The sequence below is a fragment of the Corvus cornix genome, chromosome 3 (assembly GCF_000738735.6).
Source record: "Corvus cornix cornix isolate S_Up_H32 chromosome 3, ASM73873v5, whole genome shotgun sequence".
Taxonomy (NCBI): Eukaryota; Metazoa; Chordata; class Aves; order Passeriformes; family Corvidae; genus Corvus; species Corvus cornix.
In genome coordinates, this window is record NC_047056.1 from 91526556 (window position 1) to 91543385 (window position 16830).

Sequence of the window (16830 nt, forward strand, 5' to 3'; positions counted from 1 at the left end):
TTCATTTTTTCTGATGAACTACATCAAGGCTTTCATATGTTCCCATAAACTGATGCTGCTCTTTGGTGATGTGTTGTTTTTGACCAGAAGTACAATGTTTAATTCTTACAGTATGAAAATACTTTGCATTTACCCAGACTGTCCTTATCTGCAGAATATTGATACATATGCCCTCATCTGTGTTGAAAGTGCCACTACAAATAAGTCATCCCCAAATTAACAGACAGGTTTTCATGTTACTCAGACTACTTCTAATAGGGAATTACAGGGGGTCTAAAATGACAGATCTAGTCTTATGGAGGACAAGTGAAAATGCATTCAGTTAAAACTGAATGACAGTTTACTTACTCTGTGGTATCTGGTGAAATCATGTTATTAAAAAAGTTTTATTTTAACATTTTGCACAAAATAAAACTAGGGTTTTCCTTTAAAAGAAAAATGTTGTATAGAATATCACAGAATTTTTAGGGTTTGAAGGAACCTCTGGAGATCATCTAATCCAACCCCCACAGAACTATGTTGCCAACTACTGTTGTTATCAAAATTCCTCCAAACATCTCAATGTAAATTTTACATATTGAAATATGAAAGGTAATTATTACTTAAATTCTTCTTGAACAGATGCAGAATGACAAGTTCTTGATGTGAGGCTTACTGTACATGCTAAAAAGCCATCCTACACTTGATACAAATTTTACCAGTGCTAATGTCCAGCCTGGGGTCTAATCTACATCCTTTCTTTGGTTACTCTAAAATAAATGACATTTGCTCTTCAATATTCTTTCATGCAATAGAACATGACAGCTAGCAGAGATCTGAAGAGATTATGAGTCATTTCATCACTATAAAACTTACTTTGGACTGTTTTATACTTCTTTTACTGTTTATCAGCTTAATAATTTAGCTTTTTAATTCTTTCAACACATCTGTGTAACCATGTGCTTCTTATCATTCTTTGGACCTTGAAAGACAATTGATGTGAACAAATCTGGGCCACAGTCCAGACAAAGACTGTTTTACATTGCTCCAGTTCCTTTTCTATAGTCTTGTACTTCCCTAACTGGGTCCTAACAAAAGTGTAAGCTTTTGGAAAAGTGTATTTTCCCTGAGGGAAGTTAGGCCAGTCTGACCTCCTCAAATCACACTGATCAAAGTGATGTACAGATCTTCAGAAATACACACACACACAGGCTTTCAAACTGTTTGTTCTGGAACTGATATACAGCAGAGTCAATAATTCTCAAGAATTCCTCTGACTTCTCTAAGACAGAGTCTATATGTACTTTGCTATTTTTATTCAGTGTTTATCATTGTCACATGCTGGTATTTCACACACTCTTTCATCTACAATGGCCAGATAAATACCATCTGGTTATGCTAAAGCCTTCAGGCAGAATAATAAAGATGTAGATGTGTACATAATGCTCTTTCAGGTGCAAGAATGATAACAGTTCCCACGTCCCACGAGACCTGCCCCTTAACACCAGACAAAGCTGGATGTGAACGCTTAGCACATTTATTCAGAAGGGGGAAAACTAGGTTCTCATCCTTTCTTCCCAAACTTATTTCTGCTTTTCACTTGATGACAGCGTAGTAAAACAGTATCAACAAATTCAGCACAAGAGTTTCTCCTCATCCTTTTCTGTTCCAAATAGTTCTTCCAGATTTCAGTACCTGAGATGTCCTTCAGCTGTGCCACAGTGCCCATATGATTATTTGCATCTTATTCTAATGACCATAAATATATACTCCCTAGCAGCGTGGTCCTCCCCAGGCAGGACCATGATGTTCTGTCATTAATGATGTGGACAAGCCATCTTCAGGAGTGAGAGAGAGGGGACAAGCCTGTGGGAAATCGCTATTCTTTAGAAAGGCTGCCATGTGCTGGATAAACTTCCACTGGAAACGTACCAAGTTCCAAACTTGTAATGAAAGGGAATGAATAAATGGTAGGAAAAAAATCCATCCATTGGTTACAACTGGATGTGAAACAACAGCAGAAAGCAACATCGCTGTGTAAAGCTAATCTAATCTTAGTCACTGTTGAAGACTAATCAAATTTGATGTCTTCTAAAACAAACTTGCCACTGGAAAGAGCCAAAAAAATATTTACATGCATAAGTAGTGACAAAAAGTTCAACACATTTGAAAGTATATACTATAATAATTTGCCTGCTCTAAAATGGCACCATTACATCAGGTATGTCTGGCATTCACTGTTGTTCTCACGGTGAAATGTCTGTTTGCCAGCTGCTAGTATACTATGCTTTGTTTTAATCCTATTGAGCAAGTCAACATTATGATATTTCAGCTTGCTGGACTTAAAAAAAAAATTTTAATATTGAATTTTGTTAAGAAAGACTATTTAGACTTAGAGTTGCATACTACAAAACTTAAAAAGCAATTCACTTTTTCTTCAGAATTTTTTTCCCATTCACAGTTTGCTAACACAATTTCTCAGACAAAGTGTGCTAGTGCTCCTCACAGTCACTAAAATTTTCTTTTTAACCTGCTTTGTTTACTACTGAAGACAGCAGCCAAGAGTTGATGATGTCCCAGGTAAGCATGGGTTTTTCCTGAAATGGCACAGGCTCTTCTGAGGAATCGAGATTTATAGAACTGAAAGCAAAATACATTTCAAGAAACACTATATCTGTGTGGAATTTAGATTTCATTCACATGGGAAATGTCACAGTATGGGAAATAAAGTCCTCAACTAAAGTTGTGTTTATCAGAAGTTTGTTTTCCATGCAATAAATTTCAATCAGTGTTGCTAGATTGAAAAAGACATGTCAACCTTATCTTTTAAAAGTTACCAGGATTGCACTGCCATTTTATTCCGATAAGAATGAAAAACAAAATTCTCAACCAGCACTGACACAAATATGAAATATTCATATGAAATAAGATGTCCTTTTCACGTGTGCATAACTCATTTTAGCACTGTAAAAGGGAAATAATGCTAAAAAATGTCAAATGCGTAAGTATTCCTAATTCAATTCTTGTTATATTCCTGACAGACCAGTTGCTCGACTTCTGCATAACAAATGGTGAAATGATCTTGATCTCTTAAAACAGAAATTGTTTGTCTGCCACTTTGTGTCTGGAGAGCCTAAAAGAATGACAACTATGTTCCACATGGTAATTCATAAAGTATTCTTAATCTACATAATTTGTATTATATGGAATACATGTGACTGCCACAATAGCGTGGAACGCTACGTTGATCTATCATGGATATATCGTTTATCTGCTCTGAATGGGGTAACAGCTGGTTGGCTGCACTTCATTCTGTATTACTGCCTTATTTTTACCCAAGGCTCAGCCAGTAATTACCCCTAGCCTGGCTGAAAGATATGCCTGGACTGCTGCCATGGAGGCTCCAAAAGGCTGGATGTGGAGTGGCCACCCCAAAGCATCTGATTCCTGCTTGACACAAACACAAAAAACAGCCAACAGGGAAATTCACCTTGTTGGTTCCCCTTCCTTAATTATATCATGCTTCATGCAAACTGTAAGGTTCAATAGGTGAAGAGGTCTTGTAAGGAATTTGAACATTTGCCATCTTATTATTAGGTAATGACATTTTAATAGTTTAATTAACCATTAGGCAGTGAGAAGTTTCAGCATGAGAATGGTTGAAACTGCCTAGTAATTAAGTAATGAAACAAGATATGCTGCAGGGAAGGAGAAACAATCCTATTTGTTTTGAAGGGAGTCTTAGAAAGGGTTGGGTGATGGGACAAAAGGGAGGCTGCTCAGTCTTCAAAAGGTACTGTAAAAAGGTCAGAAGGCATTTAAAAAAAATAAAGAACTTTAAATCATAAAAAGAACTTTTGACATAAAAAATGCCCATTAGGAACAAAATATACGTAAAATAAAACCATGCTAAGACATTACAGTACAGAACAAGTGTTGAATTAATATACAGCGTTGACAGTTTTGTTTCTCACCTATCCAAAAGAATTTTAAACAAGGTGAAAATGTAAAAATAGACAATTCCAGAACTTCTAATCAACTAGCACCTGGGAAGCAGTTCATGTGACTCAAGGAGTTACACCTCCTAATGAAATGACATGGAAACAGCTGCACTACAAACTATTTTTAGCAGCAGAAGGAACAAGTCCCAGTGTCATTGGGTGAGCTGAGGAGCAGAGAGTTAGATAAGAAGTTCCCTGCAAGTCCCTCAGTCGACACCGATCCCTTGCCCAAAAATCTGGACGGTTCTTTGGAACTACTGTGGCTGTTTTTTCCCACTTGGTATTGGTAGTGCAAGAGACTCAAAAGTGCCACTTTGAGCCAGCCAGCAACAGACAGTCAGGCATAGATATGGCTAACACAGCAACTACAAATGGAAAGAAAGATAATCTGGCACTCCAGTAGCAGTGCAGGCAAATTATTTACTTAAGAATAAATTATCAGTTCACCACCAAGCATAATAAACAGCAAACCCTGAAGCTCTCTGTCCCTGAGTTTTCCCCAGCAGAAACACCAGAACATGTTTTCTGGTTAGATAACTCAAGGAATGTAAACCCCATCTATTTGATTTTCTTAAGGTCCTGTAGGTGGTTTAAAATACTAAAGCAAGTGAAGCCCACTTACATAAAATGCTGTTGAGTGTTTGTAAGATTAGTGGCTATGTGCAGCACTTTGAAAAATTGTCAGTAAAATACTACTGCTACACATTTTCCCTTTAAAATGTGCATTTCAGCAATTACATGTACATGTGTACATATGTAGCACAGCAGAGGGAGAGAGAGAGAATTTAGGATGATGCCAAATCCCAGTGCTAGAAGAAACATGAAGGTAAATGGAATCTGCTGCCTACGGCTCCAAGTTCCCTTTGACTGCAAGAGCACTTGTATTTGGAATTGGAATAGAGAGGCAGAGGGCAGGAATGTCACAGGTAACTCCTGTAAAGCCCAGTCACTAGAACGATGCCCTACCAAGGGGCCATAGGATGGCTGAAGCTCTGTGAAGATTATCTTCAGAGCGTTTCAAAGCACCTGAAGTTGGTTCTGTATATGAGCAAGCATATGGCTATAGCATGTCTAATAGGCCTCAACTCACCTGTCATAGATGGTGCCAGTTTTCTTTGCCCTTTGTGGTCCACAGTACCTTCATAAGCCACAGTCACATCATACACTGCATCCAGATAGTCTTTCATTGTGTCAATGGCTACATGAGTTGCCTTCACGCGTGGAGTCAGCACATGCTTTAATATAGCAAGTCCTAGAGGGGAAAAAAACCAAAAATAATTACAGCGTTTGAAAGTAAACTGGACTACATTCACAAAAGGAACATCATGCCAAGGAACATCAGCATCTCCCTTCAAAATCACAAGAGGTTTATTTTCAATTTCAATTCTCAGTTGAATGTGCATGCGTACTCAGTGCTTATGCTCTACTGAACACATGTAGAAGATGAAACAGAAATCCTAAATTAACAATAGGAAGGGTGCTCAATAAGAGGGCCCTTTTTACAACTCCTCACTAGAAGCAGTGATGGTTTTAATGCGGCTCATGACTGATGAAACAGCACTTCTCTTTACTGTTTATGTGTGTCCAACTGAGGTTAAAAAAAGAGCAAATTATCTGAGAAATACTAAACACACATAGCATCACCTTCTGAAATTCTGTATCAGAAACAGATTTCACAGATAATCACAGAGAATTTTAAGCACACCTAATGCTCATCCAGCATTTTACTTCCCAAGGAAAAACCAATTTAGTGAACATACTGAATCCTAACCTACTCACTATCCCAGCAGAAAATTTAGTAGCAATGGGGGAAAATACAGCACCGAGAACCAAAACCAAGGAGAAAATATTCTGTGCTTCCCTGCAAACAATCTGTTACAATTGACTTGGCTACTGACAAACTCGTAGTGACAGAAATCAACTTTTATCTTTAACTTTTCCAGGCCAAGCCACAAAGATTGGTATGTCAAGGACACAAGAACGTCAGGTTTAACATCACTCCACATGTCTTAACAACAGCATTTCATATCCGTGTTTACCTCAGTTAACCACTTCCACTTAGAACATACTTAAGAACATAACACACTGGGCTCAAAAGCATAAACCTGGTTCCCTTTCCAGAATTTTAATATACAATAACTTTCAAAATGAAAACAAGCAAACAAATAAACCCAAAACCTTTTCTTGACCTGAACACAGCTCTTCCACATTTACTTGAAAGGGCTTCTAGAAAAAGAAAGCATACTATGTAAAAATTTTCACTGTTTTTCTATGTGTATCTTTCTCACTGAGAAGTATCAGAATAGAAGTGTGGTTTTTCATTTCTAGCCTATTTTTCATTGGCTTACTCTTCAGTCCTTTTTTAAAGAACCATCCATTCATGAATCCACTGGTTCCTGGTAGGTGAACAGGAAATTTTTCTAAACCAAAGTATTGTGGTATTGCTTTTGATACCTTTCTGCTTGCAAAATCAATTCAAAAGACTATCTATTATGTCCTGATTTTGTGCTGAATTCCCTTGCTGGGTAAAACATACTTTGATCTAAAATTATGGAAACATCTAGTGAACACTGTAAGATAATGCTAGTTTCTACATCACTCTAACATTCTTAGGAGTTGAAAATTTCAGTATGAATCACTATCTTGATTTCTTACTATTTGGTAAGAACCTCCTTGTCTGAATGCAAAGATAAAAGGCTGTTTACCAGCACTCCTTCTGAAGCCATTGTTCCATGCTTTACTGGCAGTAGTGATAACTGTCTATGCAAAATGTTATATGGATCATGTAAATATTTTGAAGCATAACATGGTGGTAGTGTTTTCTTAGCTTGTGAGCTGTTACATCAAACAGCTAATTATGTTATGTTTCAAAATGTTTACTCTGTAAATGAAGCACTGAATATTCTCGTGCTGTGTCAGCAATGATATTAGTGTGGACATGACACTCAACACAACTCTTGCTGAGCCAAATTCCCAAACATATTCTAAAAACACTGTCATTCCTTTCCTGCCCAACTCATCTTCCCCTTCACCAAACTATTACGGTGAGGAAGAAAAAGGGAAAATTCAGTGAGAATTGAATCCTCTAGACAAATAATTAAGTTAGGTATCTGTGACTATTAACTGCTGATTTTTTTTAATCCATGGCCAGTTCTGGTGATGAAGATGTCAGTGACAATCTGTGAAGTGCAACTGTAGAATAAGCCATTCTTATTCCACATGCTGTCAGTGAGCTCTTCAGAGTTTAAGAACAACATGATTATGTATCTAAATAAAATCAATTAAAAAAGTCCATAATCCATTATTCAGAAACACTACAGTGCATGATAAACATGCAGCAACACCAGTTCAGCACATCCTTTTAAAAAATCAATTTTATAAAAGCATTACCACATATTCTTGCAATTACTTATGATCTTTGCTAAAATCAACATAAAAGAATTTAAATCCAAGTAGTTACAGTATAGTTACCTTGGCAAGCTGCCTGCATCCAATTCACAAAACACACTGTGCTTAAACTGTTTTTAATGTTGTGCAATACAGTTAGGACCCTCTGTCAAAGCACTTAAGGTCATGAGATTTTATTTTAAATGCCAAAGAAAATGAACTAGATACTACTAATATTGTAATGCTCTACCTTAAAAAGCCATAGCTTTGCTCTTCTAACTTTTGAATGATAGACATAAAAAAAAAAGAAAATCTGATGAAATATCGTAAGCAATGATACTTCAAATATCATCCATTTACTACATTATTGTAAGATGCAGAATTACTTCAGAAAGTCTGCAAGAAAATGGAATGAAATGCAATTACTTTGGCAAGTACAAAGGCCCAAATCATGAACATCTATAGAATTGAATTTTTAATCTAAACACAAACTAACAAAAAGACACTAAACAAAACATCACTTATCTAACTTCACCAGGGTGAAGTAACATGTAACAGTAGCTAAGTACAATTCTATGTAAAAGATTGCCATCCTCTTCCATTCATCCAGGCCAAAAAACTCAAAGAGCTGCTCAGTACAGGAAGGCCATCCACATTTTTAGTTGGGCTTTGTTAGTTGTTTTCCACCCCTGATGTGCACGCACCACATTTTAAAATGAAAACAATAAAAATCCTCAGCTCTAAATGAAGAATACTCATGTGCATTATATTAGCATTACCACATTTCACCAACAAAAGTTAAGTGCTCACTGAAAGTGGATGTCAGAATTAGTTTGAAGTCTCCACACCTCTCTCCCCTCCCCATGAAATCATGTACTCGAAACTCAACTTACAAGTACACAAAAATGGAAACCAGGGTGAAAACCAATGAATTGATTTCAAGACCAATTAGATCTTTCCTTTTTCATGTGAATGTGTGTGCAGTGATGATGTTAGACTGAAAGCTCTGCAGTTACATGCAGTGTCCCAAGTACTCACCCAGCTCTTGAGTTCCCGCCAGCTTTCTGGAATGCCTCCAGTGATTCAAAGCTTTACATATTGAAACCAGAGTCCATAGTAAGACTTATAAAATAACAAATGATGGGAGAGCTCATCCATTTGTATGCTAGTATTCCATCGACTTACAGAAACAGGACTCAGCTGATGGCAGTATTAAAAAACTGCATGCACTTGTAAAAAGTGTTTTTCTGTTACCATGAACTGAAGTATACAGGAAATACAATGAATCCCCTCAGGAAGAGTATGACCAGCCCACAGCAAGGCATGGAGACACCACACATTGGTACACTTTCTTCCATCATGGGTATCTACAGAAATACAATGTGGCTTCTTGTTTTCCTAACTTAATTTCCCAAGGATAACTTTTAATAACACAGACCCTTACTTCATTCTAATGATTGGTCTCAAATGCTACTCAAGGTCCATAACCCATTCTTTTTAAAAACTATATTCTTTGTCCACATCTTACTGAGCACTTTTAGACTAAGCCTGCTTTCATGAAAGGATAGAATAAATACCACCAAAAGCTATTTTCTTCAGAGACAATTCTAAATAACTTTTATGGATATTGAATGCTTTGAATTGCATTAGAATACAATCAAAAACTAATGCCAAGATCTAGAAGGGAAGCATTTTCAATTAGCTATGCTGAAACACCTCTTTTTTACATGACCTGTAAAACAATTTTGAGATAAGCATATCCTGCATACACAAACATATTAGCAGAAAGCATGATATTTGTCAAGATAAACTTAGCATTAAAAAATATTTACATTAGCAACTTTTCTGCGTAAAACCAAAGAAGATAATAAATGAATACCTTAAATGTTTGCTTGATGAAATGACCTTTGTTAGAAATCAAACATCAATACAAAATTCCAAAAATGCCTTTCACCAGGGATGATTGTTTTGTCTTTATTTAGCAAAAACAAGCCAAGTTACATTTAAGAAGCTTCTGACCCCTTTGGCTTTGGATTATTTCTATTTATTTTCAAATTTTAAAAATGCCATTTGTTAACATTTTGATAAAATTCATATTCTACTAAACCTAAAAAATTTGTGGTGTTTGGGGTGTCCTGCACAGGGCCACGATTCAGACTCAATGATCCTGATGGGTCCCTTCCAACTCAGCATATTCTATGATTCTATGACTGACTACTACAAAATGATAAGAAATATATGTTTTGGGTACATAAAAATGAAATAAATTTTATACCAGAAGCTGGTACAAAAAATAATAATAGTGTATTTTGCAGGGTTTATAGACATTTTTCTCTATAGTCCTTGTTAAAAAGACCCAGGCTTAAAAGATTTACAGTTTGAATTAAGTAGATCCAATAAAAATTACCACTTCCATTATTATGACAAGCTTAGTTAAATCCATATGAAAATATGAGTGCCACCTACATACTAAGACTCCCCAGACTCAGCAACTAAAGCTCACTGACTAGTGTGGAGGAAGTCCTGTACTTTTAAGATGCCTAAACCCATAGCCCAGAGCCTGGAAGGTATCACCAATATGCAAGCTGAAAGAATGACTGCATCAGACTTTGAAGATGGGAACCATGTTGGCTGACTACTCCCATGCAATGGAAAACAAAAGCAAACTCGATTACTGACTATATACTTATATATTGGAAATTGGAAGGCAAAAGCTCAGGAGACAAGGGGCAAAACACATGCCATCACATTCTCAGTTCTTCAAGAGAGCAGAGGAAGAAATATTTGGTTATGGGAATGCTGCAAGATGTATCATCAGAAACACCAACCATACTGAAACATGGAAGGAGAGCCCATCCTGGTAGCAATTGCTGGAACCATCTCACTGAGGCACCTACTTTGTGCCAGGAGAGGATGATGAAGTGTATCATGCTCAAATCCAGCTACGTGGCAGATATGCCCCGTAGCTTGGAAGCCTCCATCAGAAATGAGAAAACCTAACATATACCTACATCTGATATTCTGGCAACACATGGTTTATGTGGCTTGCTGTAGCTGTAAAATCCCAGCAAATATTGTTATTTTAGCCAAAAAATATAAATACTGGATTAATTTTCTTAAGTCCACAAAATTTAACTTGTTCTATGATTTTCCTGCATTAACCCTACCACAAATAACCAAACAGCTTCATTTTAGAGACATCATTTTTGTTTTCATTTTTAAACGTCAACAAGTTCCTTTCCCAATGCAATCAAACATATTCTGAATTTACCTTCTATCCCAGGTAAGATTCTGATCTGAGGAGAATCTTCTGCCACTTGTAAAGGTTTGAGTAGTCCTTCAGTTTTTGGAGTTACTAGCATTGCCCTTAGATGACAACATTCTCAGTTCATCACCATAAAATCAGTACTCTTGGAAGTAAGCAACTTTCTGTTGCTTATTCTCACTGAATACAATTGTAGACAGAACTTACAGTGGACCTGTTGCAGTGGGGATTACTGCAACAAGCATATATCAAACCAGGAGTCCCGTGGAAAGGAAGTATATACAGACAGATTCGTGGTAGATGTTTCAGAGATGTTTATTTCTCCAGCCGCATGGCCGGGGCTCAGCTCAGGAACTCCTCCAGTCACGGAACCCCGAGGGTCCTTGGCCACACAGGGGAACACAAACCAACCAATGGGAACGAGGCTGAGCAGGGGCAGGGAAACTCCGTGTCTCCCCCCCAGGGCCCCTCTCCCAGGGCTACATGGCAGGGGGGGAGACCCCAACATGGACCCACCTTGTATTTGATTTGCTTGTTTCTTAAAGAAGAAAACCATCTGCTCTTGCTAGAAATCAAGAATTTGTGTAGAACCCCAGCCTATGGCAAAACGCACTGTAACGTGAATTATTATTGGTATTTTTAAATGTCGCCTCTCTTTCAAGGGCTACCTCAAGGTTAAATTTTTTTGCTGCTTGATATCCTTCCATCCTATTCATATAGAGTTAAGATTTATTTATATATTCATATCAATGAGTGAATACATAATAGTTGAAATCAGCAATGTCACGATACTTCATTGTATGTCAATCTCAGCTTTCAAAAAAATTAATTTAAAATTTCTTTTTGTTGAACTGGTCCTATAACCAACTGTAAAGAGACAGTAACTGTATCCAGAACTTAAAAAGAACATCAAGATATGAGATGCAGCTCTTCAACTGATCCCACTAAGAGCAGGTAGAATTCTGCCCAAACCAATGAATCTTCTCTCAAAGAGAATGCAGCTCATGAAGAGAAAAAGTCCAGTCCCACAAAAACCTTTTTATACTTCCTCTCTGCAAAACTACTAAAACATATACACACATTAATGTCAAAACCAGTATTTCAGACAGTACCATAAACACAGAGTTATGCCTATGCTCTAGGAATAGCTTTGTTATCTTTGGGGGTAATAGCTCTGGTTCTAACAGGGGTTTCTAGTTTAATTCTTCTTAATTAAACCAGTTTTTCCAGTATTACACTTGCAGTATTTTCTCAACATAAAATTGAACAAAAATATAGGGAAAAAAATAATTTCAAGGAACAAAACAAACAAACAAATTCCCCTGTCAGTAAGACCCCCACTGAAGCACTGTGCTCTGTAACAAATATACTAAGATGACAAGACTAAATTATTAGACTTCATTATATCCCCACAAAGAATAAAGTGCAATTCTATTTAAACCGTAGGTTACAGTATGTCCTCCTCATTCCTATGGCTGGCAAAACTACTCGGTGCTACTACCCTTCCTAAAACTGTAGGAAGTAAGTAGTGTCTGGGATCTTTTGGACAAGCATGGAAAGGTGTGTTTTTGACCCCGCTCAGCAGTATCCCGTAACAGCACTCCCAGGGAGCATGGCCATCGCTTAGCCTGCCCATGGCAAGGCCTGTGGCCATGGCTCCCACGCTGCAGCCCCAGAACCCAGCCACCACCACAGGGGCACCAGGGTTGCTGAGGACAAGCCATGAGCCAGGCCAGCAGCACTGCACAGCAGCAGGACCCTGGGGAGCTGTAATCACATCCTGCCAGCAGTCCCGTGGAGCTCCCTGTCCCCACAGTTCCCGGCGTACTGGGATGTGCCCTGGGCTGGTTCGTGCTCGAGGCTCAGACTTCAGAACAGTGTGGTTCTGCTTTCAGTTCTCCTTCTCAACACACTTGCATGAGGGATGCTCCAGTTCCAGGGAGTATCTATCTCTGCGTGGACATGCAGTGGAGCAGGGGCTAGGGGAACACAGACTGCTTCCCCTTCTCCCCACATAAAAAGTGGGACAGAGGCCAACAACAAAAGAATTTAGCAGTGGGGAGAAGCAAATCAAGAGGATTCTGCAACAGAATTGGAGATGCTTCTTGTTTAATAATTATTTGTCATGAGAATTTTTAAAAGGAGGAATCCTTGCAAAATAAAAACAGACCAGTACTGGAGAGGAAAGCAGTTGAAGAAACAAACAGGTGCTCTGAAAGCACAAAAGCAGTGTTTTACTGTTTCGCAGAGTGCAGAGATACAATTAAAAGGTGAAATAAAATAATAGTGAAACAACGAGAGCCTTTTCCCTGAAAAAGAAGGAGAGGAAAAAAAATCCTATCAAACACCCCCCTCCCTCTGAACTCTCAAAGAATCACCAACCTAAATGAAACATTTGACTTTCATTTCCGACAGGAAACTGAAGCGATGAACAAATACATTATGACTTCAGCTCTCCTGCTCATACACGCAAACAAATTCCATTCTTCCCATGGAGAAGAAAAGCATATATCCTTTTGGACAAGAGTTAACAATACTTAATAGCTTGATTATATCAACAGGCTGATTCACAGACTTGTGAATTCATTTCAGTGTGTCACAGAGATGAATTTACCAGACCTATTTGTTTACTTTTAGAGTGAATTAATTCACTTTTGGTCAACAGGAAAAAACAAAATCAGGAAACATGTTCACTGAACTGTTGGATTTGAAGTTTACGTGCAAACGATGTGAGAAAATATGAAAAATCTTGGGACACTTGGATTTTTTGCAAGCCTTTCCAAAGATGAAGTAATTCCATCTGTGGTTATAGAGACAATGCCAACAATCAAAGCGACTCCTCAATAAAGTTCAACCAAGGAACAGTGAGATTGGAAGGTGAGAGAGGAACAAAACTAAAATGCCATAGGAGTATTAATACTAATTAAAAGTGAAATGATGGAAGACTCTTTCTTTTAAGGCACAACAAGCTCTATGCAAAATATTCTTTATATTGACTAACAACTGTAATTGGAGCTACAATATTAACTTAGATGGACCAGTGCCCTGATTCAGTGTAGGAAATTCTCACAATCTGAAGGAGCAAGAAAATAAGTAAATACACACCTACAGGTGGAAACTACAGCGAGCCTTCTGGAGTACTGTTACTATTGTACATTGTGAAATGCATGAAATGTCTGTATATAAACTACTATAATCCTGCTCTGTAAGAGAAACAGTAGTTTATACCATTCTAAACCTTTAAATACCAATCATGCAGGTTTAAAAGTCCAGTTAAGGTGAGATGATCTTCACATTACATAACAATTTTATATAATAAGTGTTAGCACCATAACAAAAGAATTATTTCAAAAATTCTTTATGCTTACCTTCCTTTTCAGCAAATGATTGACTATCTGCAATGACTTTTGGTATTTCTGGATTGTAACGAGTCCCCTCTGGAAAAATCACTAAATACATCTGTGGAATTAAAAAAGAAACAAAACAGACAAGTTCTTATAACGAATGTAAACTGACTGCTTTTACAAAAATTATCAACACTTGATAGGTCCATATTGTATTTAGCTCACACCATTGACTATTGTAAAGATTAAAAGAAAATCAGAATACTTAGCTTTAAGAAACTTACTGTTTGAGGTTCAAAATAATTTCCTTTGAAAATCCACCATAGAAAATACTCCATGTGATTTAGAAAGGGAGATAGCATGTATCAACAAAAGTCAGCAAGTCAGGAGCAGCTGACATCAACAAGAGTATCAGTTTTAAAAGATTTTGAAAAGATAGACAAATACATCAAAAAGTGACCAATTTTTTTTTTCTTTAATAGTGATCTTGCCTCTAGTATTTCTTTATACTGAAATATACGATAATTCATTCATAATCAGAAATAGTATTAATTGAAATTATGATAGATCTTATGTGCCCCTATGTCTCTCACTGCCTTGGATATTAAATACATTAGGAACCCAAACTCATAGTTCAGCGAAATTTGAACTTTAAAGTCACATTCCTTTAAGCAGGCATATCTGCAAGGTTATATTTCCCAAGTAAATTCCTTTGCTTGCCTGTTCAGCACCAAACTATCTATGGGTTCTCAAATCCCTACACAGGTAAAGGTCGCCTAAGCATCTGCATATCTGTCTGTAAAATTATGTACCCAAACAGGAGCAGTCAAATTTGACGAATTTTCCATTTTCTTTTGAAACAGAACAGAGGGGTTTTGGGGTTTTTGTGTGTGTTTGTGCCTTGTATAATTTCCTACAAACAAAGCTGTTGCAAAACATCACTTAAACAGTGAAAATTTCATATTGGGGACTCATGTGCAGGAGAGACTATGGCCATAAATGAAAACTGGTATGGAGTTGAACATGACACATTCATAGTAAAATGCCTGCCGTAAATACTTAATATATTAACTTTGCAGAAAGGAGTCTCAAGAAACATTTGAAAGAAAATGAGACAATAGATTTACAAAACAGTCCAAGGAATATTACCAGTGATTAGATGGAGACTTTGATAATTGGAGTACACATCATGTAAAGATGCAAAGTTAAATAAAAACTCAAAAAGAGACACACAGGAATGCAACTTTGTGCTTCTGGCCCACAAAACATTGGTGTGTGCTGGCATTTACACTTAATGATTGCAGAACAGCTACAGAAAGGGCTGAATGCCAAAAGACAGCCCCCAGCAAATGACCTCTCCAGAATCACCCCACAGTGAGGAAGGTTGAAAAATGCACTAAAATGCAGAGGTGAGAAGAAACCTAGGAAATGTGCCAACCAGAGAAGACAGCTGGAGATCAAGACAAAGGAGAACTAAGTACATAGTCTAGAATCTGACAGAGAAAAAGAAAAAAAAAATAGCAAAACCAGTGTCAGTAGAGTAAAGAGACCTAGAGGAAAGGCTGTACTTGTCACAGTGTGTTTGGGGGAAACTGACAGACTGCAGATGCACGTGAAGTCCAAGAATGTTCAAGGACCAACAGACATCCAAGATGCATACAGATTTGGTAGTGAGGGAAAAAAGAAAATGGGTTTAAGAGACAAGATGCTTACTTTTTGTAACAGTAGCATAAGTACAGGGACAAGTACAGGAATCCTTAGAGCCAGCTGTAGTCCACACTTCCCCCAGTCATCTATACATTTCATCTATGAAGTATAATGTTGAGATATTTAAGTGACTAAATAAAACTTTTCAGATGCAGCTGGAAAGGACATAATATTCAAATCCAGATGCATTTTTTTTTTCTTTTCATAAATGTGCTTATGTTCAAATCTTGTAATCTGGATGCTTAAAATGGTCCTTCAAGATGAGGTGGTCCAACCCTTCATTCCCATTAAAGACTGCATTGCTCAGCTCTAAAGGGTAATACAGTGACTGTAACAGGTAATAGAGCAAAGGAAGTGAAGCGCACAGGACAGGAACACTGCTCTTGGTGCCTAGGTCAGCACTTACAAGCAGGAAACAATGTTACTGGTCTTCAAAGCAGATAATCACCCCCAAAAGCTGATTACACAACAGGGAACAGTATCTACTCACTCCAGTCCTATGTGTGTAATACAAACCAGGGACTGAAATTATATTTTACTTATTCTTGTAAACCTCTAAAACACAAGCAGCTAAACAGGTTTGTTGACCAGAATCTGAGTATCTCTGAATTGAAAGCATACCAACAAGACAGAGAAGCGGCCTTTGCTTTAAATTCAGCACATATTAACCTGTTGTGCAGCTCATCAGGACTATTTTAACAGTAAAATTCATGAATGTAAATAGATGACCTACTTATACTCACATACAGTCCTGCACAAGACAAAGATATCCTGCCAGTACAGTTCAGCCTACCAGAACCACTTGTAGACTGGCTTTTCTCCCACCATGGCCAGCAGAAGTTAAATCCTTAAGCACTATTTCCAAAGACTGTAAGAACTACAAATCTCTTTTAAGATTTTAATAACTAAATAAGCTCCCCTGAACTTGGAATAAGAACTTGTAGAAGCACTTTAATTGCCTAGAAACACTAGCTGCAGCTTAGGCCGTTTTTAATACAGATTTTTCAATTAGGGCAATTAGCTACATAAAGGTTACACACTGTATCACTGCAAAATACAGTGCTCACGTTCAAAATAGCAGAGATAGTTTTGGATTACTGCAGTCCCTGATCCATTGAGACACCAATTTTAACCCAAGCAATAGGTC

At 37.5% G+C, this 16830-nt stretch overlaps 1 protein-coding gene across 1 annotated transcript in view; it reads right to left on the bottom strand.

The window, feature by feature from the left end:
• Window positions 1-16830, bottom strand: part of AGPAT5 (1-acylglycerol-3-phosphate O-acyltransferase 5) — a 55907-nt gene that overhangs the window by 13514 nt on the left and 25563 nt on the right. The window contains exons 5-6 of the mRNA XM_039568731.1: window positions 14001-14091; window positions 5071-5232 (exon numbers count right to left, since the gene is read on the bottom strand). Coding sequence (XP_039424665.1) covers window positions 5071-5232; window positions 14001-14091 — 253 coding nt within the window. The remainder of the gene's footprint in view (window positions 1-5070; window positions 5233-14000; window positions 14092-16830) is intronic.